Source organism: Taeniopygia guttata, chromosome 5 (genome assembly GCF_048771995.1).
Source record: "Taeniopygia guttata chromosome 5, bTaeGut7.mat, whole genome shotgun sequence".
Lineage (NCBI taxonomy): Eukaryota > Metazoa > Chordata > Aves > Passeriformes > Estrildidae > Taeniopygia > Taeniopygia guttata.
The window spans coordinates 48,171,863-48,196,244 of record NC_133030.1 but is presented as its reverse complement, the minus strand read 5'-3'; the positions used below and the strand labels follow the sequence as shown (position 1 = coordinate 48,196,244).

General features: G+C 37.9%; 1 protein-coding gene across 1 annotated transcript in view; it reads left to right on the top strand.

Moving 5' to 3' along the window:
- Positions 1-344: 344 nt before the first annotated feature.
- Positions 345-24,382, top strand: part of NRDE2 (NRDE-2, necessary for RNA interference, domain containing) — a 28,351-nt gene continuing 4,313 nt past the window's right edge. The window contains exons 1-11 of the mRNA XM_002200095.6: positions 345-820; positions 4,393-4,501; positions 6,329-6,547; positions 8,616-8,765; positions 11,145-11,604; positions 11,783-12,185; positions 15,765-15,898; positions 17,858-17,978; positions 19,975-20,150; positions 20,833-21,219; positions 21,581-22,509. Coding sequence (XP_002200131.6) covers positions 505-820; positions 4,393-4,501; positions 6,329-6,547; positions 8,616-8,765; positions 11,145-11,604; positions 11,783-12,185; positions 15,765-15,898; positions 17,858-17,978; positions 19,975-20,150; positions 20,833-21,219; positions 21,581-22,509 — 3,404 coding nt within the window. The 5' untranslated portion in view covers positions 345-504. The remainder of the gene's footprint in view (positions 821-4,392; positions 4,502-6,328; positions 6,548-8,615; positions 8,766-11,144; positions 11,605-11,782; positions 12,186-15,764; positions 15,899-17,857; positions 17,979-19,974; positions 20,151-20,832; positions 21,220-21,580; positions 22,510-24,382) is intronic.

The following is a 24,382-nucleotide window of genomic DNA, read 5'->3' as shown; positions in this document are numbered from 1 at the left end:
CAAATACGCAAACTTTTCAGTCAAAGAAGAATACTGAAGTATATTAACGAGATATAACATTTTGCAGAAAAAGTGAATAGGATGCTTATTTTTTCCTCACAATGCAAGAATCTGGCATTGGCTAGAGAGAAAAAAAGGAAACACTGTTCCAGACAATACATAATCAAGAAGCGGAACATCCTGTCCAAGAAAGCACAAAGAGAAAAGCATAAAAAATTATTTTTCCAGTTCCTTTGTGGAGGTCAGGCCCATGGATGCTATCGGCCATGCTGGGTGGCTCCCGGGTCAGGAGCTGAGGAAGGCCCGGCTGCAGGAGGTATTTGCTGCCCTCGCTGACGGGGCTGGGACAGGCTGCCAGGGTAGGCGGCTCTGCAGGCATACACTAACTGCCGGCGGAAAGGCCGCCTGGCCTCTCTCTCACTGCATCGCCATCTTTCACACCGCCCAGCGTGCCCGTCTCCGGGACATCGCCCGAATGTTCCGACCCGGGGAGCTTCATGAGGGATGGGGGTGGTGGGAAACTGCTCTGGAAACTGCATCCCGCCTCTTCCCGCAGCAGTTCCCTGCTCCAGCCCCGCAGTGCGGCGGCCTGCAGAAAGCCGCCCGCTAGCAGCGACCCCAGGGCCGAGCCTTCCTTCCCCAGCCGCCATCTTGGGGCCGGGCGGAAGAACTACCGGTCCCGGCGCGCTCGGCGTGCGGCGCCATCTTGCCGCGGGCCGCGCGGGCGGGGGCGGTGGAGACATGGCGCTGTTCCCCGCCTTCGCCGGGGCCGGCCCGCCCGGGGAGCCCCCCGCGGGCAGCTCCGAGGGCTCCACGAGAGGTAAAGTCCCGGGAGAACCGCCTTTCCCTTCACTGCTGTCCGGCGGCCCTCGGCACAGGCCGCCCGCCCCGCTCCGGCCGCGTTTGGCCCCGCCGTGTAGCGGCGGCGGGGGCGGTGCTGCCGCCGGGCTCGGGCCGTGGGGCCGTAACCATCGCCCCGGAGTTACGGCACGGGGGCTTCTGGTTCGTCCTTGCTTTTGTTATTTTCTTTTTTTTTTTTTTTTTTTTTCCCTCTAGCTTTGAATATCTTGAAAAGTGTTTTTAAATTCCTTGCTTATTAACCCAAATCATAGTTGTAAAGGACTTTTTTGGAAGGTTACAAGTGAGATTATGATTCATTGTATCACATTGACTGTTGTAGTTGATGTCTAGCGAGTAATACTTTTAATAAAATAAGTAATAATATTAAAGTAAATAACACTTTGTGGTGTAATGCCGAGCAGTGAAGTAGGTACTACGTTTATTAATTCTACTGAACAGGATTTGAGCTAACCCTTTTGCTTCTCAGGTAGCACTTCTTAAGTGCTACCACCCTTAAATCTCCCCATTCCCTAGACACCAAGGGTTCCCTAGATACCAGCAAAGGGAAACCAAAGACTTATTTACCTAGGCTAAGTTTCTTGTGTGCTTGGCCCAGTCAATATGGTGCATTAGCTTCTTCTTGTTCTAGCCAGTTCTGCATTACTCCTGATGGCAGAACAGTGGCTGGAGCTCACTCTGCCAGTACAGAGCTGAGTAGCTGCGTTTAGGATCCTTTCTGATAATGACATTTGGTATAGGGAGTAGCAGACACAATATGATCTCAAACTACACCTTTTAGGAATAGAGGAACTGCTCTGTCAGGCAGGGATGCAGTAAAATTCTCTAGTAATAAGACTTTGGTTATATTTTAAAACTTTAGGAATTTAGCCTTTAAGTTTGTTACGGTAACCTATGTCTCTTCAGGCCGCCTGTCTGGAAGATTAGATTATGCAGAAAAAGGTGTAAGACTGACTTTTGGATCCAGATTTCTGTTGTCAGCACTGCTTGTGACTTAAATTTTGGTATACTGGAAGCTTTTTGTGTGAGAATTATTGACAAAAGTGGAACATAATTTGTTTGGTTTATGTTTTAATAAATATTGTACTTTGTTGTTGACAACGACATTTTAATGTGAGTTGTAAAAATTAAATATTAACTCAGAACCACGTTTATGGTGGTGTATATCAAATTTCACACATTCAGCTTATGAGAACTTGAGAACTTGACAGGCATCTGTCTCTCTGATAGATGGTTCTCTACTCAGACCTGATGTGAAGCCAAAGTGCATCATAATACAGAGATCCCAGAGTATTTTGATGTTAATGTTGTGTGCAGACATTTGGGACTGCTTCATAGCTTTATTGTAAAAGTTGAAGTAATAATCTAGATATGTTGGTCATGTTTCATGCAGCCAACCACTCTGTCTCTTACTTTTAAAAACTTTCCTAAACCATTCCTAAAGTGGAAGTGCTGTCTGAAACAGACACTGAAGTGGTGCTTATGCTTCCTATGCTGCCCCATTGCTGAGTTGCAGCAGCCTCTAGAGTGCTGCAATTTTCTATATGCTTCGATACAATTATGTTGTCAAGCTTAATTAGTGTTTGGTGGAAGATAAATTGTGAATTTATCTGTAGTCATGAAGAGAGCAGTGGTGGTAAGTAACCCTGCTGGCATTAGTAAGCATGATGTGCAGCGTTATTTGCAATCTGAACTATGCTGTAGGTCAGATGATGCAGTGAATTGCTGAAAGCAGATTTGCAGGATCCTGAGAGGCAACAACAGGCTTCATGTAACTCTTAAAAATGGTCTCTGTAGATATGCAGTGTAAATTCATTGTTTTTCTTTTTGCTTGAGAAGGTATAAAGAGAATGTCATTGGATTACTGCTGCTGTTGTGCTCATAAACATGTAACAAGTACATGCATATTGCTGAAAAATAGATCTTTTATATCTGCTCTGCAAAAATGAAAAATGATAAACTTCTTAGACATTCCACATGAAAAAAAACCTAAAAAGTGTAGAGATAGTGTTTTAAAGTTTGGAATGCATTGTGATGTTTGAAATGCTTGCATCCAGCTAACTGATTCACTTGAGATTATTTACAAGCAGTTTGAACTTGCATGTTGAATAATGGCAAAAATTGCTCATTTCTTTCTGAGTATTAGGCCAGTTTGGTTAAATTCTTCAGAAGATACTGTACTTGGAGTTGCTGTACTTGGAGAATTCTGAACTTCCCTGCTGTAGCCACAGAGGTGCATTGACTGTGCCACGGGGCTTGATTCTCACAGAGTGATTCTTCAGTGCATTAAAGATGCAGTTTGATCTTATCTGCTCAGGCAGAACCAAGCTTCAGGAGCAGGCTGGGAAATGGTGCATGGTGGTGTTCTGCAGCATATTGGTTGGGCTGGTCATGGGAAGTGTTTTGGTCTGGACAGTGCCATGAATTCTGGAGTCTCCCTACTTTGAAAGGAGGAGAGGTATATGGCTTGACCGACAAGGAGTTCTTGCTGTTTAAGGAGTAGAGGTTAGTGTAGTCAAAAGCACAAAGACAAACGTGTGACAGGAAGAACACTGAGGCAAAAGTGATTGTTAAAAGCATGGAGGAGAAGCAGGGAGACCAAGTTTGTTCCTTATGTTATCTTGTCAGTGTGGCACAGGAGGGACTGCTGTTAAGTTCTGTATTTACCCAAAATAACTTTTGTTGTTTAATAGCTAAGAAATTTCACATGCTTAAAGGAATTCTAGATATGAAAACCCTGTGAAAATCATCATAAAACTTGTAATATCAGTAAAATTGTCACAGAAAGTTTCCTTTCCACGTTCTGTCCATGTCTGATCTTATCTGGTGACTTAGGTGCATAATGCTTAATGCAGACTAGTGTATCCAAATTAGCTTCAGATAGCTTTCTTTCACACTGTTGAAAGGTCTAATGATATTTCAGTGGTTAGAGAACTGAGAATCCAGTGCCATGTTTTGGCCATGTATAAAGCACTTGAGTATTCTTATCAGTAATGGACGTGCCTCTCAGTAAAATTGTGTTAAGAATATTTTCCACACAGTCCAAAAAGTACAATTTTGTTAGTTGGTATAAGCTTTATCTCATTCATTACTTTACCTTTTGTTTAACTATGCTTTTCTGTAATTTTTAAATTTCATTTTAAAAATATATAACTATTTGTATTCTATATTGTATATATAAATTAATGTATAATTGATATACCGTAGTAAATATATTATGATACAGTAGATTATTTTATACATATATAACAAATTTATACAGTCTATAAATATATAAAGTTAGAACCTTTAAATCATAAAAATGAATGTTGGGTAGATTCTTTTTTATGTATAGGGCTGTGTATTAAACATGGAATCTGCTTTCAGTATGAGCTAAATGGAAATTTCATCAAGTGCTTTCCAATATGCTCAGTTATTGCACATGACTTAGTGACATTTACTGTGAGTTTAACAGTGTGCTGCCTAAATTAACCCCTAACTTTAAAAAGTACAGCAAGCTAATTTGTATTGATCTCACACTTTTTTTACCTACAGAGTTAGACTGGCTTAGTAACCCAAGCTTCTCTGCAGAAGATGCACTCTTGCTGCACCAGCGCACTGCAGAAGTTGCCAATCTCATTCCTGAAAAATCGCCATTAATAAGGTAGAGTGTACTTCAGTGTCTTATGAAATACCCTCTTTCTTTTGGCCTGCTTATTTTTTGTTATAAGACCAAATTCAGAAGCTAAAACTGCTTTTCATTCTATTGTTCAGTATTTAAAAATACCTGAACTGAGTCATGTGTAAAAGAGTGAATAATGCTTCCATGTCTTAACTTAAAATAATAAGAAATTGTATGTATGCAATTGCATTCCCATTTACTTTTTCTCAAAGCTGCATTTAAATTATTGTTATTTTGGAATGGAGAGGGAACTGAGCAATCATCACTCTTCATTAGCTTTTGAATGTCTAAAGTGACCCCTGAAATAATGAAAAGATTAAGCATCATCTTTATGATTTCTCTGTGGAAATCAGCCATTTCACAGTTGAGTTTTTTACTTTTTGAAAAACAGTTGCTGATGTGAACTAATGAAATATTGCACGTATCAAGTTGAGTGTGGCTGTAGAACATGCTGACCAGCTGAAGTGGGTGATTATATCCTTTTGCAGAAATGAGCTTTAAGCAGCCACGTTTATTGAAGAACTGGTTTTAATACGTTCACAGGACTGGGTACTGTACTTGGCTTATCTACACTGTAACTAGCACTCACTAGTGAATGCAGTCAGGTTGTAGTTGTCAAGTTCAAAACCTTAGTCTCTTTTAATTTGATACAAGCTCCCTTGTCTATGCTGATTGTTGGTGGTCATGATAGAGAATATCTTTATATACCAAGCACACTTAAGCACATCTTTTTCCATATATAGTCTTGCATTTACAGTCATTGTGTGTTTGAAATGCAATCAGTGTTTTGTTTATCAGTCATATATTCTGCTGTGTTTCTTCAGATCTTCTTAGGACTTTAATGTCATAAAGCTAAGGATTTTGCAAGTTACCATCAGATAGAATGACATAATAAACCCACCACATTCATTTTATCTTTGAAAAGGACTTTGTCAAAAAACAGCGTGCAGAAAAATGTTTGGGTGTTTGTTGTTTGGGGGTTCTTTTGCCTATTTTGCCTTGTTTCTGAATACAATATTTTCTTTCAAGAATAATGAGAGTTGTCACTCCTTTCTTGCATTGAAAGACTGCAGAAAAAAAAGTTTTAAAAGAGATTGTGCTTTAATTAAGGGTTAGAGAAGACCTTCATTATTCATTTGATTGTTAAGTGTGGGAGTTTTTGTGGTATGCATAGTAATATACATGTGTTTTGCCAAAACTATGTGTCCTTTGTGTGATCTCTCAATAACTCAGTTGTCTGTTGTACATAGGGTTATTTATTGCATTATACTGTATTAGATGATAACATTAGTTCAGTAGTCATCAAAAATTGTTTCTTGTTTGGTAGATTCGATTTTTTAAATCTGGAAGTGATTTGAAAAGTGTGGTTTTGATAATTCTTATATAAGTAATAAAAAAAACCCACAAAAAATTCAGACTTTTTTCTTTTGCAGGTCACAGGGAAAGATTTCTCAGTCTTTTAGCATGACTTAAGTTGTTTAGCAAAGTTAGGAAATTTTATCATCTCGATCATCTTCTTTAATTTGGCAACATTAACAGATGGCTATTTGTACAGATCACACATCAAAATGCCTTGACAATTAAAACAAAAAGACTAGCTGTCAGTATTTCCAGCAGCTGAAAAATATAGTTGTGATTTAATGCAGATTTAGATCACTTTTGCTGTACATGTTACTGCTACCGTCTCAGAAAAATAGGGAGAATAAAGGTAAAGAATAAAATATTCTGAACTTTCTTACGGTGGTAGTCCATAACAGCTTTACTGCTTAGCTGTATTGTATATAAACTAATATACTTTTTTCCAAGCAGGACTTCTTCAAGATCTGAGTTGTCAGAGGAGAGTGATACAGATGAGAGTCTGAAACAGACAAGTAAGAAAAGGAAAAAGAAAAAGAAAAAGCATCACCACAATAAGAAGACAAAAAAGAAAACCAAAGGGGATTCCAGTAGCAGCGAATCAGAGGTGGACACTAAGCACATCAAGGACAAAGGAAGTGGCAAAAGTAGTGAAAAGGAAACAGCAGCAAAGTATGTAAATATTAACACTGTGCAAGATGTAAATTAATTGTGTTCTTGTGCTTGTCTCTTCAGCTGAAATTCTTACCATTGATTGATCATCTAAGCATGACTAAGCATGCATTCAAAGTTAGGTGGTTCTAGATTTAGAACCGCTTGTTTAATCATATCAAAAAACTGTGACTAAAATATTCAGAATGGTGAATATTCACCATAGTGACCAACTGTGACTAAAATACTCAATATAAAGCATGGTATGGTAGTAATGAAATAAATTTCTAAAGTCATGTAGAGGCTTATGTTCAGTTTTTGTAAGCACCTTATTGCCGTTCAAACAGATCTTTTGTGAGGGTTTGGAGAGCAATTGCATTACACATTCTTAATTAGTGCAAAAATCTTAGTATGTGTCTGGGTTTGCCTTGTAATGTAACTTCCCCCTCACAGAGTCAACATTTCCTTTTTTTTCATTTTAAGACAAAGTGTTATGTAATATTTTTAATTTTTTTTTTTTAAGACAGATTTTTTTAATTATTTAATACATCTTCTGTATCCATATATTTTGCTTCATCCTTTCTGCTTGTAATATTTCTCTATGAGTGTTTGAACAATTGATATAATTTTGTTAAATCTTCTTCATTAATTCCAGGAGCTCTAAAGTGCTGTGTAATTAGTAGAGCTGTCATTTTTAATGGAACAAGAAAACAGGCATGTAGTGACTATCATGGTCTTTGAGCAGCAAAAGAGGTTCTGTAAATGCAGCGAGTATTCAGGTTTGGCATACCTAGCTGTGCTTTCCTCAGGCTGCTGGGTTTTTAACATTTCAAGGTGGCCCTATCCAGTTGGCAGTGAGTCACCTTCTTCTGGTTTTCACCATGTTTGCTAGTTTAAGCAGCCATTTTGCCTCTCTCTGATTCCCCGCTTCCTGTGTTTTCTTTGGCATCAGCAGCTCTGGCTCTGATTCACCGCACTGCAGCTACTCCTGTGGATAGAGTGAGGGTTTGGTGACATTAAGGAATTGTTGTCACAATTGATGTAGTCTGGGTAGTCTGTGAATTTCCCCCAATTTACTCCTTTTCTCAAGGGGGATTAATCAGCAGCTGAAAGCACAGGTTGATGGGATGTGTCTGCCAAGGTAACATTTTCCCTGAGGAAGAGTGGCAGAGGTACTACAGATGCTATGTGATACCCTTAGCCAGATGTGTCTCCTCCTTTATGGGAACATTTATTGGCTTGTGGTGGCTAAGGCTTCCTTGACTGTGAGGAAGGACTGTAAAAAGTACTTGGGTGCTGAAACCATTCTGCTCAGTCCCATCACTCATCTGTGCTGGAGGGATGCTTGGGCATGGTTCATATGCTGTTTGCTAGGTTAGGCCAGACAGCCAGTGCTTTGCCCAGGTAAAAGTGTTGAAGTTCTTTCATGGTGTCTTTCTTTTACTGCTTTCCATAAATGGTTGATGCTGAGAGAATATTGAATTTTCTAAAGATTGGTTTTGAAACCTGAACCACAAAATTGCTCTGAATGTGAAAAGTGTTGTGAAATTTTAGAAAACTTTTCAAGACTCTAAAACTCACATAATTGTATCATGGATTCAGATTAGAAATTCATAGTTATCTAGAGTTCAGAGGCAGGTTGCAATTTCCACTTAAGTTCATTTGTATAACTATAATCCATAATCACTGTTTTATCAAATGCATGGGTATAATTACAGCTAGTCAATCCTCTTACAGATTACCTTATTTTTCTTGATTGTAACATCTTACCAAGGCAAGAGTAAATTTTAAAAGTAGTAATATGCGGCTTTTAGATTATAGTATGCCAAGCTATTGATTAAATTGATTGGTTAAATCTGGTAATCCAGTTTTTGGAAGTGCGAGGACTTTCAGTGTATTGATTTGATGGTATTATTAGGGTATTTCTAATTGTTTTTTTCGAAGTGTGGGACTGAGTTTGCAAGAGTGGATCATGTACAATGACTTTGAGTAAGTTAAATTACTGTGAACTACAGAAATTTAATGTCTCTTGGGTTATGTGAATGCTGAATATGTGCACAGATACAATCCTCCTTCTGCTTGTCTGCAGTCTAGGTAAGAAAGCATCAAATGTTACCAGCAGTCATTCTATTTGGCTGGATGATATCCAGGCCCCCAGCGCAGACACCTTCCGGATAGACAAGAAACCAGACCCTGCAAACTGGGCCTACAAATCCTTGTATCGTGGGGACATAGCAAGGTATGGAATGTTATTCTCTATTGTATCCAAACTATCACTGAGGTACTTGAGTGTGCCTCCAACATTTTTACATAGAAGATGAGAAAAGATAACTAGTAGCTTATTTCAAAATTTGACTAGTCATTAGGCCAGTGTCAGTGGCAAGTGATATCACTAGGGGGGTCTGTACTGCTACCTAATGTGTTCCTCATCAATGACACAGGCAGCAGGATCAAGTGCACACTCAGTAAGTTTCACAACACTGAGTAGTGCAGTTAATGCTCCTGAAGGACAGAATGACATGCAGAGGGACCTGGGCAAGCTCAGCAAGGGAGACCTCATGAGATTTAACAATGGCAAGGTGCCAGTGGGTCAGGGCAACCCCACGTGTCTACACAGGCTGGGGGATGAACAGATCTGGGGATGAACAGATCCAGAGCATCCCTGCCAAGAAGGACTTGGGAGGTGCTGGTGGATGAGAGCAGTGATGAGAGCGAGTGGATGATGAGCTGGAAATATGCACTGGCAGCCCAGAAAGCCAGTTGTATCCTGGGCTGCATCCAAAGCAGCGTGGCCAGCAAGGCAAAGAGGGGATTCTGCCCCTCCACTCTGCCCTGTGAGACCCCAATGAAGTGCTGTATCCAGCTCTGGAATCCCCAGCATAGGAAGGACATCAACTTTTTGGAGGCCCCAGAGAAGGGCCACCAGATTGATTACAGAGAGCTGGAACACCTCTCCTATGAGTAAAGGCTGGGAGAATTGGGGTTGTTGAGCCTGGAAAAGACAAGGCTCCATCCAGTACCAGGAGGGAGACTACAAGAAAGATGGAGAGAGGGACTTTTTATAAGGCATGTAGTGGCAGGACATGGGGAAATGGTTTTAAACTGAAAAGAATAGGTTTTGATTTAATATTAGGAAGAAATTCTTTACTGTGAGGTTGGTTAGGCATTGGAATAGGCTGCTCAGAGATGTGGATGCCCTATCCCTGGAAGTGTTTGAGGCCAGGCCAGAAGGAGCTTTGAGCAGCCTGATCTAGTGGAAGGTGGGGCTGGAATGAGATTATCTGTAAGGCCCCTTCCAACCCAAACCATTCTATAATTCTTGGATAAATGTTTTAAAAGGCAAAAGATGGCATGAAAGAATGGGTATAATGTGCATGATTTTCATTGCTTTTAAAAACATTCTCTGTGTAGCAAACTCCAGGTGGCAGCATGGGGCAGATTCAAAGGTATGTTTTTGAGGTCAGAAATCACAGGTTGTGTTATAAATTGTCTTTGGACAAGTACTCTTTTTGGTCTTTATTGTTCTGTTTCTGCGTCTGAAAGGGAAGTGAAGGTATTGATTATTTCAGACTAGATTTGTCAAGAGGCTTACTTACTTGAATAGTTTGATACTGTTGTTAAAAAAAAAAAAAAGCTACAGGTATTTTATTAGCAAACAGATTTCACCCAGACATTGTACTGAATTGTGTCTGTCCTATGCAATGCTACGTTTCAAGTTAGTATAGATGAAATTGCACATTCAATATCCTTAGTGAGTTACTGGTGCTGTGATGACCCTTCAGAACATTTCCTTGCATTAATACAGAAGGCCATCCAAAGGAGCCTACAGTTGGCATGTGCATTATGTATGTACACTTCTTGATTTTCTCAGGAAAATGGTTTACTGTATATACAATGATACTGTATATAAATATTTGTGGAGGAGGGAATTTATTGGTTATATTTTTGTAGCATTTTATGCCTTTGCAATAAAATTGCCAGGTTACAATTTGTTTCAATTTTCTATCACCTTTGGATTGTCAGCTATTTTCTGAGATGAAAAGCATTATTTTAGTGTTGCATGTAACTAGATTTGCCACTGAAATGACATTCTTGGTAATATGTGAAGATGGTCTTTTCCTGTCTTAATCCATAGGACTATTGTGGTCTTTATGAACATGGCCTTTCTTTTTCTCTTCAAACCCCTCTCCACTTTTTGGCTTACAAAATGGACTGAGGGTTAGGGATGCAGAAGGAAATTACTGGACTGAACAACTGGTGTCTCTTTTTCAGTTTAAAATAATCTAATCTAAATAATGTAACCCTAAATAATGGCTGTTGTTCTTCCTCCGGGTTTGTCTACATGGCTTAAAATGATGGAAAGGAGAAAGGGTTTCTTCTGCTTGAGTATGACATATATTATTGAACTCAGAGGAAACTTAATATGATAGTAAAAGTGATGGCACTGACTGAATTGATAAGTTGAAGTCTTAAGCAGAAATCTACCAAGTTTTTAAACTTTTTAAGGTCTATGCATACATTATCTGAGTTAATTTGAATGAAAGAATTTCTTTCAAAAAGGAGGTATCTTTGCTAATGTGTAATTTAGAAGATGTTTAATTGTATTTTCCCTTCGAAGGTATAAAAGGAAAGGAGAGTCCTGTCTTGGCATAGATGCAAAGAAACAGTGCATAACTTGGGAGACTTCTGCATCAAAAAGGAAGCAAGCACAGAGTCGACCTGAGCGCTACTTTACAAAGAACAATGTGAAGATGCTGAACACAGATGGGATTCTTGTTTGTAATAAAAGTTCTCCATCTGATCCACCTGCTTTTATACCAGTTTCCCAAGTGGAAACTGATGATTCTTCTGACACAACAGAAGTAAATCCTCTTGGGATTTATGATCCGTCAACCACAGTGTGGCTACAAGGAAAAGGCAAGAATGCAAACAATGAGTCTGTAAATACACAGCAAACAATTCAAGAGCGTGGGATAAACATGAACTCCATCCTAATGACAAAAGTGGAAGAATATAACAAGAAAGTTAGAGAAAACCCAAGAGATATTAATGCTTGGATGGAATTTATTTCCTTTCAGGTATGTATTGTAACGGACCTTGTTGCTTATTATAATAAATACATGAACATTATATTTTAATTTCATTTGTTTGGAACTGTATATCTTTTTTGGTGAAGAATGAACTGTTAACTCATCTTCACAAATGTCAGTGTGATCATTCTTCCTAAGGTTGTAATGTTGTTTCTTTTTGTTTTAGGATGAATTAATGAGAGGACCTAGCCTTTATGCCAGTAAGGGAGAGCAGGAATTAAGGAGAAAATCGCTCAAGTTAATCTTGGAAAAGAAACTGGCCATTTTAGAGAGGGCAATTGAAAGCAATCCAAGTAATGTTGATCTGAAACTTGCTAGGCTGAAGCTTTGCACAGAATTCTGGGAACCACCAGCTGTGATCAAAGAATGGCAGAAGCTAATTTTTTTACATCCCAATAATCCAGAGATGTGGAAGAAATACCTTCTATTCTGTCAAAGTCAGTTCACTACCTTTTCTGTTTCAAAGATCAACAGTCTCTATGGCAAATGTTTGACAACACTGGCAGCTGTACAGGATGGCAGCATGGTATCCCATCCTCTGCTGCCTGGCACTGAAGAAGCTATGCTGGGTAAGGTTCTTTCTGTATATTATGGTCAGATTGGTCTTCATAGGAGCTAACTGCAGTAAGAACAGATTTTCCTATGTATTGCATGAAGCTTTTCTTCTCTTCAAAATGCCAGGCATCCTGGTTTCTTAGCTGAGAATTAAGGCAGATATTCCAACCAAATATGGATATAGCAGATCCTTCTCTTCCCCAGGAGAGTTTATGATACAACATCCATTAAAGTCTAATGTGCTGAGTGGTTTATAGTACAATGTCAAGACTGGAGAATCACAGCCAACAGTCAGGAGATGTGCTTTTATAAAAGGGAGACTTGTGAAAAAAATAATTATCTCTTTTTTGGAAGTTTTACAACTGGTTACTTTAATTCAGAAAAGAGAAGGAGCATTACAAGTCTGACATAAAATTATTTTGAGAAACCTACTCTGTAGATGGAGAATTCTAAGCTGTAATACCATGTGATCATGCCTTTTGTATTTCTTCTATGCATACATCTACCACTTTATAATATATTTATAATTATCCCTGGAAGGAAAATAAGTCAGATAGTTAGGATGCTGGAGTGGGTTCAGGAAAGAAATGAGTTCATGCTTAGTTTTGGCATGGTCTTTAAATTTATTTGGAGCTAAATGATAACCTATCCATTTCAATTTTACTTCCCTACCTTGGCATGTCATTGTGATTATTGATCTGTGAATACATTGAGGAGAGGAAAAGATTAGTGTCACCATGAGTATTTTTGACTTTTATTTTAAAATTTGTTTTCAATCAAATAGACTGTTATGGAAGAGTCAATTTTTTTTTTTTTTTTTCCATGTGCATCATAGTCCAAGAAGCCTCTTTTTTTTATCCAGTTCTGTAATTCCTGTTGGAGCAATGATGTTATGCAATATCCAGTCTGGACTTATAGATAGAGATGCTGGGTTACAAAATTGATTTCAGGTGTTCTGATCTCATACAGTCTTTGGCTGATTCATCTTGGATCAAGCATTGGAAAAGGTGCTGCAAAGGAAAAATGTTCTACTGGCCAGTGGAGATTGTACAGCCTGATAGCTTCTACTGTCTCTGATTTCCAATATTTCAGTCACTTTGTACACTAACCAAAATGAATGATTCTCAGGACAAGGATTTTATTCAGAATCTGGTTTTGGAAACAAGAAGGTTTTTCTTTAATTTTGTTTTCCTGCACATATTTGAACATATGTGACTAGTGAAATACAAATTAATGAAGCAGTTTGTTAATTACTGTGGGATTTATTTTTTTTTAATAGAGCTCCTTTAGCAAGTTCACTATATCAGAATGATGTATTTCTAAATACTTTTTTGCTGGCAATATTCATAGATAGCTAAAATGAAAATGAACTCAAATTCATGAATGGAACAGAACCACAAGTAACTTCTTGTTGTTCTTTCTTAAACCTACAGTGATTTGTTTATGAGCACTCTGAAGTATTTTATTTTTCCTCTTCAGAATTCAAATCATAGGATTAGAGAAATTTCACTGGAAATCTTGATTTGAGATTTCTTTATTAGTGACTCAGCTATGTAATTCCTGGGCTGAGTTTTAATTGGCAGCATACTTATTAGGAAGGTTACCAAAGTGTTCATTAAAAAAAGTAGACAGACTATTTCACAAACTAATTATGAGGTGAGTAGCACTGTAGATGTACGTTAGGCTTATATCTTCAACCTTTGACCTTTCCTAAGGACAAAGTGTAAGAGCTCTAATTTTAAATAGTGGGGGACTGTGCCATCTAGTGTTCAGTTCAATATGGAGTACTGTCTGCTTGGAAATAGGTGGGTGTTTTTTTTAAAGTATTGAAAAACTTTCAAAAGGTAAAGCTGAATTTAAAATGGTAGATTAGCCTTTACATAAATTTTGAGATAAGAATTTATAATGCTTTAAATTTACTAAGAACTGTTAATATAAATCAGAGGAATATAAAGTATTCTTAATTTTTGCTGTGTAAACAGAGTTCTGCTTTTTCAAATTGTACCTACTGGTTGGGGAGAAGCATCCTTATCTTCTAGGTCAGTTCAGCTGCAGAAGTGTCTTAGCATCATGGAGTGTATTAAGTATGTATTCATGCTGTTTTCAGTGTTTGCCACAAAGAAAATGCTGATCTTTGCATTTCTTCAAATAACCGGTTTTGGGGTTTTTTGTAAATGTAGAAAAATTTACAATGTAATTTATTTCTGGCACTAGTTTGGCAGCAAATCTTGATGAGGCATTTTCTACATTCAGAGTATTTTAGTCAAAGTTCATCTCTGAAGCTGGGAGAGTAGGAAAGAACAATTTTTTCAGTGTCAGTTTGACACAGTGCCTAAATTAGTTAAAATACTTGAGAAGACTATTATAAACTTAGTAATTGTTTTTGTTGTTTAAATATCTTCAGAAATCTCAAAGTCTTTGTTAGCAGGAATAATCATTGACTTTGCAGAAAAAATGGGATTAAATACTTAGTTTGTATATTGCAGGTGAATCAGGTTTTTATGTGTATGCATCTGATACATATGTAAATTCAGATAAAAGGAGTAAATAATTTCCCATGTATTAAATATAAGATGATGATTAAGAACAGTTGCTGCTAACTTATGTTGTTACATGTGTTATCTGGACACCTAAATATTTGGATTGTTTAAAACCCTTCAAAGCTAGTGTGTTTAGTGAAGGAACAGTAGTATTTAAAGCACTGTTTTACTGATTTCCAAGCCGTTAGTGATTTGTTTAAGTCTTTATGGGCTTGAGGTTTTTTGCAAGTTGATTATGATTTAAAGCAATTTAAATGGCTTCTGTTTTGTTAAGACTGGATTATAATTTGGAGTGATTATCACTGAAATGTCCTTGAGCTGTCTCATAATGGAGGTGTTTAGAATACCTGTTATTTCTCCAACTCTTTCATTGAAGACTCTCTTGCAAAATATGGAGAGGAACACTGGGACTTTACTTCCCTATTTAAGCTGAGACTGAAGTTCAATGTGCAGTAGGGATATGGCAGTGATGAGACAAATAATTTGTTGAAGAGTGAAGGATAGGGCTTTTCCCTACTTTTAAGCAGTAATATTTTGATCAGAAGACTGGACTTCTCTTAACTCAGGTCTTACATACAGAAAAAGAGAATGACAATTGGAATGAAAATCATATACTGCCAACATATTATCAATGTAAATATCCCATGCAAAACTGAGGGAAAAAGGATTTTTCTTATTATCACCTCCTGTGTGCACTGTGATAACACCCAGCATCTTCCAAGAGGGTTGATGTTGGGTCAACACTGATAGATGTTGGATCAGTGAAGTTCAGAGCACTGTCTTAACTTTGCATCAGTAAGGACAGTGCATGTATGGCACAAATAAAAATAATCTCTTTGGCACTTTTAAAGTGAGTGGTCTTAAGGTTCATTAAACTGTGACAATTTTGACATGCATTTATGCTGGTTACCCTCCATGCTTTGGATTTTGTACTGTTCCAAAACAATTATGTTCTACAGCATATCGTATATGTATTTTTATATTTGTTGGCTGTAATAAAATACTTCGCAACAAAATCTGAAATGCTAAAATTTTATCTTCTTTTCTTTACAGCTATATTTATTCAGCAATGCCACTTTCTGAGACAGGCTGGCCATTCTGAGAAAGCAGTGTCTTTGTTTCAGGCTCTGATTGACTTTACCTTCTTTAAACCTGACAGTGTAAAAGATCTGCCAACAAGGGGACAGGTAGCAATTTCCATTTAAATGGGTGTGTGTCTTTATGTATTACCAAAAATGCTGTACCAGAAAAATGTTGATGAATTTTTAAGGCCACAGGGAAATATTTTGGTTAATACCTTACTTAGAGGTTCTTCAAGGTGATGCTTGCATTGAAAAAATGCTTGTCGGTCCTCTGGAACTACAGGCCAAATGCCTACTTTTACTGTATATAATAGAAGTGTGATAACCAGACATTTAGTATCTTTTTTGATAATTAAAAATTGAAAAAGTGGAGCTAGTTGACCAAGGTCTGTGTCTAGCTACCATTTTGTTAGTGGTGATGGAGAGAGCTGATAGGACATAAAATCTTTCAGTTCAGTCAGTTTTTGCCAAAGTTTCTTAGGTTCTCTATTTCCATTAATTTGATGGCAACATTAGGAACACTTTTGTGCTTTCAAGTGTCTCTTATTTGACCCATGAGATTCTGTTCAGCTTATAATGGTAAATGTTGAAGTACTGAATCACTTTTTTCTCTTAATTTGTTCAGGAGAATGTTGCACATGCACCTTTCTAATAATGAGGAAATTAATATTTAGATGCCAGTAGCATCATCCCACTAAATTGTTAGGAACTGTTTCCTTTTTAATGAATGGTAGAGAGGCCACCATTTAGGCAGCTGGGGCTGCTTTAGAAGATAAAAATTAAATTTGCTGTAGTTACCTCACTGTCTTCCCCAGAAACTCAAGACTCCAGTTCTTGCTCTCTTGATTTAATATTGTTACCCACAAATGGAGCAATCTTGCAGGTTAAAAAATAGTGGTGTCTTCTTAAAGAGCTAAAATTTAGAGTTCAGTCATAGCTATCATGGAGGATTTGGTGTAGTTGCACAGATACATGTAGTTACAGATACAGTAATTTGAAAAACTGCATGATTATCTGTAGTATTTTAAAAATCTTAGAGCAGGATGAAAAGGAACTTTGATTTAAAAGGACCATGTTTAGGTTGGAAAATGCAGTTCTTGAAAATAGGAAAATGCCAGATTTATAGCTGATCACACATTCTGCTGTCTTACAGAAGTGATGTGACTCAGTCTGGAATTACTTGTTTCCTTACTGTTTTCACAGTTCACTTTCTCACTTGCAGCAAAGAAAAATCCACATGGAGCAGAATTATATTCTGCAGTTGACTGTAAGCCTGGAATTTTCTCATGTGTTGATGCTTGGTTTTTCTTGGAGTAAATTTATTGTTAATATTTGTATTAACAGTCACATTTCAATGTCCAAGCCAAGGGCTGGTATACAGCAAAAGCATTTAATAGGTGAGAGATGTCATTAGAGCTTAGGATACACAAAGCAGAGGAGGGGTTGATGAATCCAGAGATGACTGATTGCATACTGGCAGTGACAAAGTCACTAGGACTAGAATCCTGAACCTCTGATTCACTGGAAAGTGCCCTGACCTTTTTGGCCATCCTTAAACCTGAAAGATTAAAGTCCTTACGGATCTTTTTCCTCTTGTCTTTAGTCTAGTCATATTTATGTGCAGCTGTAACCTTTGATTTGACCAAAGGTGTGTGAGTTATCATTCCATTAACCAAATTCTTCATGGTCCCATAGAAGTTAGGGAGAAGGGGAGTTTTGGGTTATGAAAGCCACAGCTTACGGACTTTGTACCTTTATCCATGAAAGATCTATAAGGTACTATAGGCACAAAAGTATTTTGCTTTCTTTAAAGCTTGTTACCTTTTAAAACAATCTTTATTTTTGTGAGAGGAGCTGATGACAGTCCTTGTGTGCCACAGCTGTAACTGAAGTACTAAATTGTGCCTGCTGAATCTTAAACAGTATCTTAACAAAGTCTTCAGACACAGAAATTATATCCAGATACATACTGGGAAGCCTAAGCTGACAAAGATAATGTCTGCACAACAGCAAAAATTATTTTTCTGTGTGTTTTGTTTTGGTTGGTCCTGTCAAAAACAATAGGTGGAATTCTTTGAACCCTTTTGGGATAGTGGAGAACCACGAATTGGAGAAAAAGGAGCAAGAGGCTGGAAAGCATGGATGCACCAACAAGAAAAGGGTGGCTGGGTTGTTCTTAAGCCTGGTATGTGTGTCTCCATATGTGTAGTTGTATGTCTGTGTTTTTATAAACATTTTGATTAGAATGATATAAGCTGATTATTGACATATTTTTTCATTCAAGTTTTAAAAAATTTTTGTTGATATCAAGATAATGTATATCATTCTTCACAGGGAATAGCATGTGTGGAATATTCTGTGTATGGTACTGTTTATGGAACACTGTTGTCCTTCCTGCAGTGAGAATTAGAGGAGGATGGCATATCCTTCACTTCATGTTGAAATAGCCAGAGGTGTAAGTACTTGGCTGAGAGTCAGGCCCATCAAAAGTGAAAGGAAGCTGCTTCCCTTAAGACCCTTTCACTGTATTATTAAGGTGAAGTGGGATTATATTGTTAGATGACAGTTGCTTCAAGGATACCTAGATTTATTATTCTGTTTCTAGAATCAGACTTTAGTTTCTCAAGCAAAGGTATAGCTAAAATAGGAGGAAAACATTTCCTTTATCTTTGTAATGCAGAAAATGAAGGAATTGTGTCTTCACTTGGCTGAAGTGCTTCTGGATGAGCAGGGATTCAGAAAACACTTCCTGCTGCTTAGCCTCACCTCATCTTGTGGTCTACAGTACTTCTTTTCATGTCAAGGACTATTTCTCAAGCAGATACAGCTTGCAGGGAAGCAGGAGGCTGGAATGTGTCTGACCAAAAAGGAGTGGTCTTTGCTTTTGCTACTCCTGCTGTAGAAACTCTGATGAAGCAAGTTGGGTCTGCTTTTAGTAAACAAAGGAACTGAAAGATAATGATGTCCCTTGTCCCTGGATTAAGATGGCATTTCCCTGGACTCTGAGTTCAGCAGTTTTATTTTTGATGGCTCTAGGCATTTTAAGAAGACTCAGTATAGAGCAGAGGACCGCTGCCAGTGTTGGGCAGCTCCAGTATATATGAGTGCTTTCCCCATATGTGTCAACCCCTAGAGTTCAGGTGGAATTTTCAATAAGTATGTTCATTAAAAACTGTCAGGCTTCTTCAAACTTTGACTAGATTGTGGAAATGCTGTCTGTTTTTCATAGAGTTTTTGACCAAAGGGGATACTGTTGATCACAAAAATACAGTAAAAATCTTGCAACCACCTGTTTGTTTTACCTGAAATTTAAGAAGAACTGGGTTTGGGAGTTTTTCACCTAGGTAATGGCAGATGTCAGGATCAAGAATTTGGAGGTGGTGTAGAAATAGCTGGATTTTTATAATGCAGGCAACCATCAAATTTTGAGGGCAACTTTTTTCCTCAGCAATAGAAAAGAAATATCTCTACAAGCTCTTTGCCTATAGGTGCTCATCAGTTTCTGCACAGAATTAATATATTGCTGTCAGAGGAAAAACATGGTAACTGTATCCAATAGTCCAGAAAGATTATCATAAAAGTGGGATGTGGTTAAGCACATCCTTTAGTGTGTGTGTGTGTGTAATTATGTGGGTTGTTTCAATTGCACGTTAATTAAAATGTTGAAAATACCACTTGTTATAAAGCAACATGGCCAAAGTTATTTTGCAGTGTTTAATATTAAAGTACCATTTTTTATGTTCAGTGGTTTTCTCAAAATGTTTTAAGCACACTAGTATTGATAAAGCATACTTGAAATTTTATGCTTCAGTATGAAGAATCTAAATTGCACAAAAGGATGACTGACTCTTGGCTGTTGCTTGCAATTTGCTGTGGATAAAAGTGGTCCACAGCCTGTCAGTGTTTTCTCTTCTCCTCTGTGAAAAAGTTTGAGTGCTGACACTGATTCACAGCTTCTGAAAGTTTGGAAGCTTACTACCTTCCTTTTCTTACAGAGTTGGTGTCAAAACCCAGAACTGTGATGTGGAAAATGTCAGCTATGTTTTGTGTGGTTTTTTATCAACACTATATTTATTTCCATTGTTAAAGTAGTTAAAGTGTATGTCATGCCTGGCCTTTGGATTTGGTGGGATCATTTTTCTTTAATAATTCTCTGTGTGTATATATTGATTTGATTTTAGATGATGAGGATGAGGAAGAAATAGATGAGGATCAAGAAATAAAAGATAAAGCTCTTCCCAAGTGGCATATTTGGTTGGATGTTGAATATTCCCGTGAGGCAAGGCACTGGTTACCTTGGAGGCCAGACAAAACCAAAAAGGAAACTGAAGAAGATTGTGAAGATCCAGAAAGACAGGTCACTGTGATATAATTGAACAAGGGGAGATGATAAGACTAGTTATCCTTTAATTTGAATTCATTTCTATATTTGTACATGTTTTAGAATAGTATTTTCTTTGTTTGAAAAAAAAGTTTTTTTCTTTGAAATTCAAAATTTGCTAGAGGTTTTGTGCTGAAACTTCTGAAAACCATGGGAAGCTCATGGTAAACTTTGGAAAGTCTGCAGGCAAATAGTCTGTCTTTGCTGTTCAGAGATTCCTGTCATCTGTGTGGAGAAATCTCACAGAAATATGTGTTTAAGAAGAGATGTGCATTAAATAAAATTTCATTGCCTTCAAGTCAGATAGTTGGATATTTTTTATTCCTTGACAAATAGGTCAAGTCAGACATTGATTTTCAAATCTGAATCTGTTAAAAGGCCTATAAATAAAATCTTCCAGACCTTTATTTTGTAAGTTTTTTGTGGAGGTCTTTGTTGTTCACAGGCAAAGAAATCTCTGATGGGAAATTTACAGTCTGACTGGAAAATCAGATTGCTCGTTTAACTTGTCCATTTTTAATTTGAATGACATTTTGATACCATTTAATAGTAATTCTAAATCCTATTGACTTGAAAAGGTTATTTAATTACATAAATTACAGTGTGCTGCTTTTGATTGCATAAATTAATGAGATTTATTTTAATTTGGATTTTTTAGGTATTATTTGATGATCTTGGACCATCTTTAATCCGTCTTTCTAATCCAAAGCTTCAACATCAACTATTGTACTCTTTTTTGCAATTCCTGGGAGTTCCATGTACAAGTAAACTCTTTCCTTCCAGTCTCTATATTGCCATGGATGAAAACCACATCTTTGACAGTGTGCTTTATGATGATAAACCACTGACTTCTGTTGATTTTCCACTTTCTGGATTCAACAGTATTGGTCATATGGATACGATGTCACGAGGCAGACATCAGATAGGCCACTACAAAGAAGGAGAGGAGTTCATACAGAATGTCTTCCATGTTCTGTCCCAGATATTTACAGGAAAGGAAAAATCTAACCTGGCCATTTGTTGGCTACAGTATGAAATATCTAAGGTAATGAGGAGTCTGCATATAATCAATGTTCTGATGTGTGGCTTTCTTCTGTAATAATGTTTGTATTGAATTTTAAAAAGTCTTGATGAAAGTTGTCTTGCAGGACTAAGTATTCAAATCAGGAAATGCCAGTTAAGATTGCACAAGGGGGAAAAAAAAGAGAAACAAAAAGCCCTTTTCTTCAGTACATGTTAAAGAGTGGCATACCTGTAGCAAACTATTTTTTGAAGTTCTACATAAATGTTATTATACAATAATATATAATTTTATAATTATATTACAAAAAATTGCTGTGAGGGGCTTTTTTCTCCTTTCTGCTTCCATCCCTCTCAAAATATGCTCTGTTTATTTCCCCCTGCAGGTAATTCAGTGTCTCCAAGCTAAAAAGAAAAAGAAGCTAAAAGCACAGGGGAGGAAGAGTAAAAAGTTGGCCAAGAATTTTCTTAAAGCACCTGACAACCGAAACAACCTTTCTCTCTGGAAATTCTATGCCTACCTAGAGTGGCTGCTTGGTAACACAGATGATTCCAGGAAGGTGTTCGACACAGCTCTTTGCACAGCAGGGACAGGAGGATTGAAGAGTGCTCAGCTCTGCAGCCTCAGCCTGCTGTACGCTCAGCTGGAAGTGGAACTGCTGGAAAGTACAGAAGGAGCTGTCATGTCACGTGCTGTTCATATATTGACCAAATTGACTGAAAATGGACCATATGTGCCCTACAGTGGACAAGTGCTACCTGTGAATGTCTTGAAAGCTCGTAAAATATATGAGCATGCATTGCAAGATTATTTAAGTAAAACAGCAGTTTCTGATCAGGATCAGGTCAATGATGCTGATCAGCTGGTTAACCTGGTTGGTTGTTATGCACTGTTTCAGTATTTGACTGTTGGGATTGATGCTGCAGTACTAATATATACGCAGGCTTCAGAAAAACTTGATGTTTCTTGTTCACAGAAATGTGAAAATACAGGAGAGAATTTTGGCATTCAAAATTTTCCCACTGCTCTTGAAGCTGTCACACTGCTGCATACAAATTTACTGAGATTCCACATGAAAATTAGTGTTTATCCTTTGAATCCCCTGCGAGAGGCACTGACAGAGGCTCTGAAACGGTATCCTAGCAACCAGTCTCTTTGGAGGTCATACATCCATATCCAAAGGAAGTCTCACAGTGCAAGCAAAGCACGAAGATTTTTTGATAGTGTCACAAGGTCTACTAACTCTTTAGAGCCATGGCTGTTTGCAATCCAAGCAGAGCAGATGAGAAAAAAGCTCACAGAGAAGGTCCAGAGGTAACACCTTGCAGCTCCTTACAATTATGCTGTTTTGAATCTATGTAATCACTCAACAGAGGAGAGAAAATGCTATCACAGTTCTCATTTTGCAGATGAAGAAGCTGTAGCTGGAGGTTTTTTGTTCAAGGCTGAACAGGGAGTCAGTGGCAGCATCTTGAACAGAATAAAAGCCCTGGGTGATAGCCTTATGTCCCTTCTCCTGAGCCAGATTGTATTTGAATTTGTTTGATTAATTGCTGCTAACATCAGGATGATACACATTTCTTTAAGGAGTTTTCAAATAACTAAGCCTGCTTAGATGGCCAAGATAGCCAGTGTGAGCTTAGAAACTGCTGCATTTTAGTACTACAGCAATTAAGAGCATAATACAGAGCTATGCTGCAGTTTCTGCCTGAGCTGGCTGCCCTACTTTACCCTGAATCACAGAGTACAGTTGTGGCAGATCTGTTTCCATAGTGAGTCCTTGAGAGTTTAGTTTTCCTATGGGGCTGTTACTAGGTAGAAGAGGCTGGAAATTCCATGAATTCACAGTGGCCTGGGCTCAGATTTTTTGCTCCTGAGAAAGGAGGAAAGGGTAGGAAATATGGGGAACAAGGTACATGTTCATTCTTAGAGCTTAGTCTCTTAACTATTGTCTTATTGTTTGGAGCTCCCTACCCACTGCTACCTGCATATCTCCAGGGACATCAACAGCTTGGTTGTTTGTGTCTGCACGTGACAGCAGATTTCTAGGAAGCAGTTACCTGGAAGTTTTACAGGGCTGTAAGCTCACAATATTCACACTTGGTGAAATTACACAGTTACCAGTATAATTTGAAATGATGGTGCATCCCCTTCTTTGATTGCTGCAGGCTGGCAACAGGCATTCAGACATGATAGTGATGTCTCTGAACTGTTAGTCTGTGTCATCCTAAATTGTTATAAGAATTCTACAGCACCAAATGTAAAAGAGGATTTCAGATTAACAATATAATAGGTTTTCATTATTGTTACTTGGAACTGAAAAATTCAGAATTATTTTCTCTGTGAGTTTGAGTTCCTTTCCAGATTGTTCACTGCTAGCAAAGCCTTTCCTATAGATTATAAGGGACAAGTTGGGTGTTGCAAGAGCAGAGCTGAACTACTGCAGCAGGGAGATAAATGGCCTGTCAGTCATGCATAAAACTAATGTTTTGTGATGTTGTGACAAAATAAGAAAATGTCTGTGCTGTGTCTGACTATTTCATATTCTGGTTTGTATGTCTCCTTAAGCACATAGAATTCAGATGAAAAAATGAGCACAAAGGGTAAAACTGGAATGTTTTTAAGTCACTGTTAGGTACAAGGCTTCAAATGTTTGACTCCATGCAGAGTAAGTTACATAATTTTCCTTCATGGCAAAGGTTAAGATGAGAGGGAAAATTACTTCAAAGACACATGAAAAAACAAGAGATAGATTAGGAGCCAAGTGTTAATGGTGAATGGAACAAGCTGGCAGGCTAAGAGAACATGCACAGACAAGTGAGGTTGCCATCAGTGCTCCAGTCTGTTTTGTCAAGCTCAAGCAATCAAAAATAAGCCAGTCTGTATCAGCTGTTGAAGGAAATCAGTGCTTTGGTGAAAACTATATACCTGCTTTTGTGTTCTGCTTGGAACTTAGGGGATTTGAATCTCTGGGTGAAAATTGCTGTTGTGGTTGAAATCCAGAGTTGTAATTGTGACCTTGATCAAAGACCAATGTATGGCCTTACAAAAGTGAGGGGTAAATTTGAACAAACTTGCCTGGGCACCAAAACATGTGCTGATCCAGATTGAATTTCCTTTGAGCTGCTCTGTCAAGGTTAGAAGGATAAATTATCTTGGAGGTAGGCTAAGGTGTTTTAAGATCATA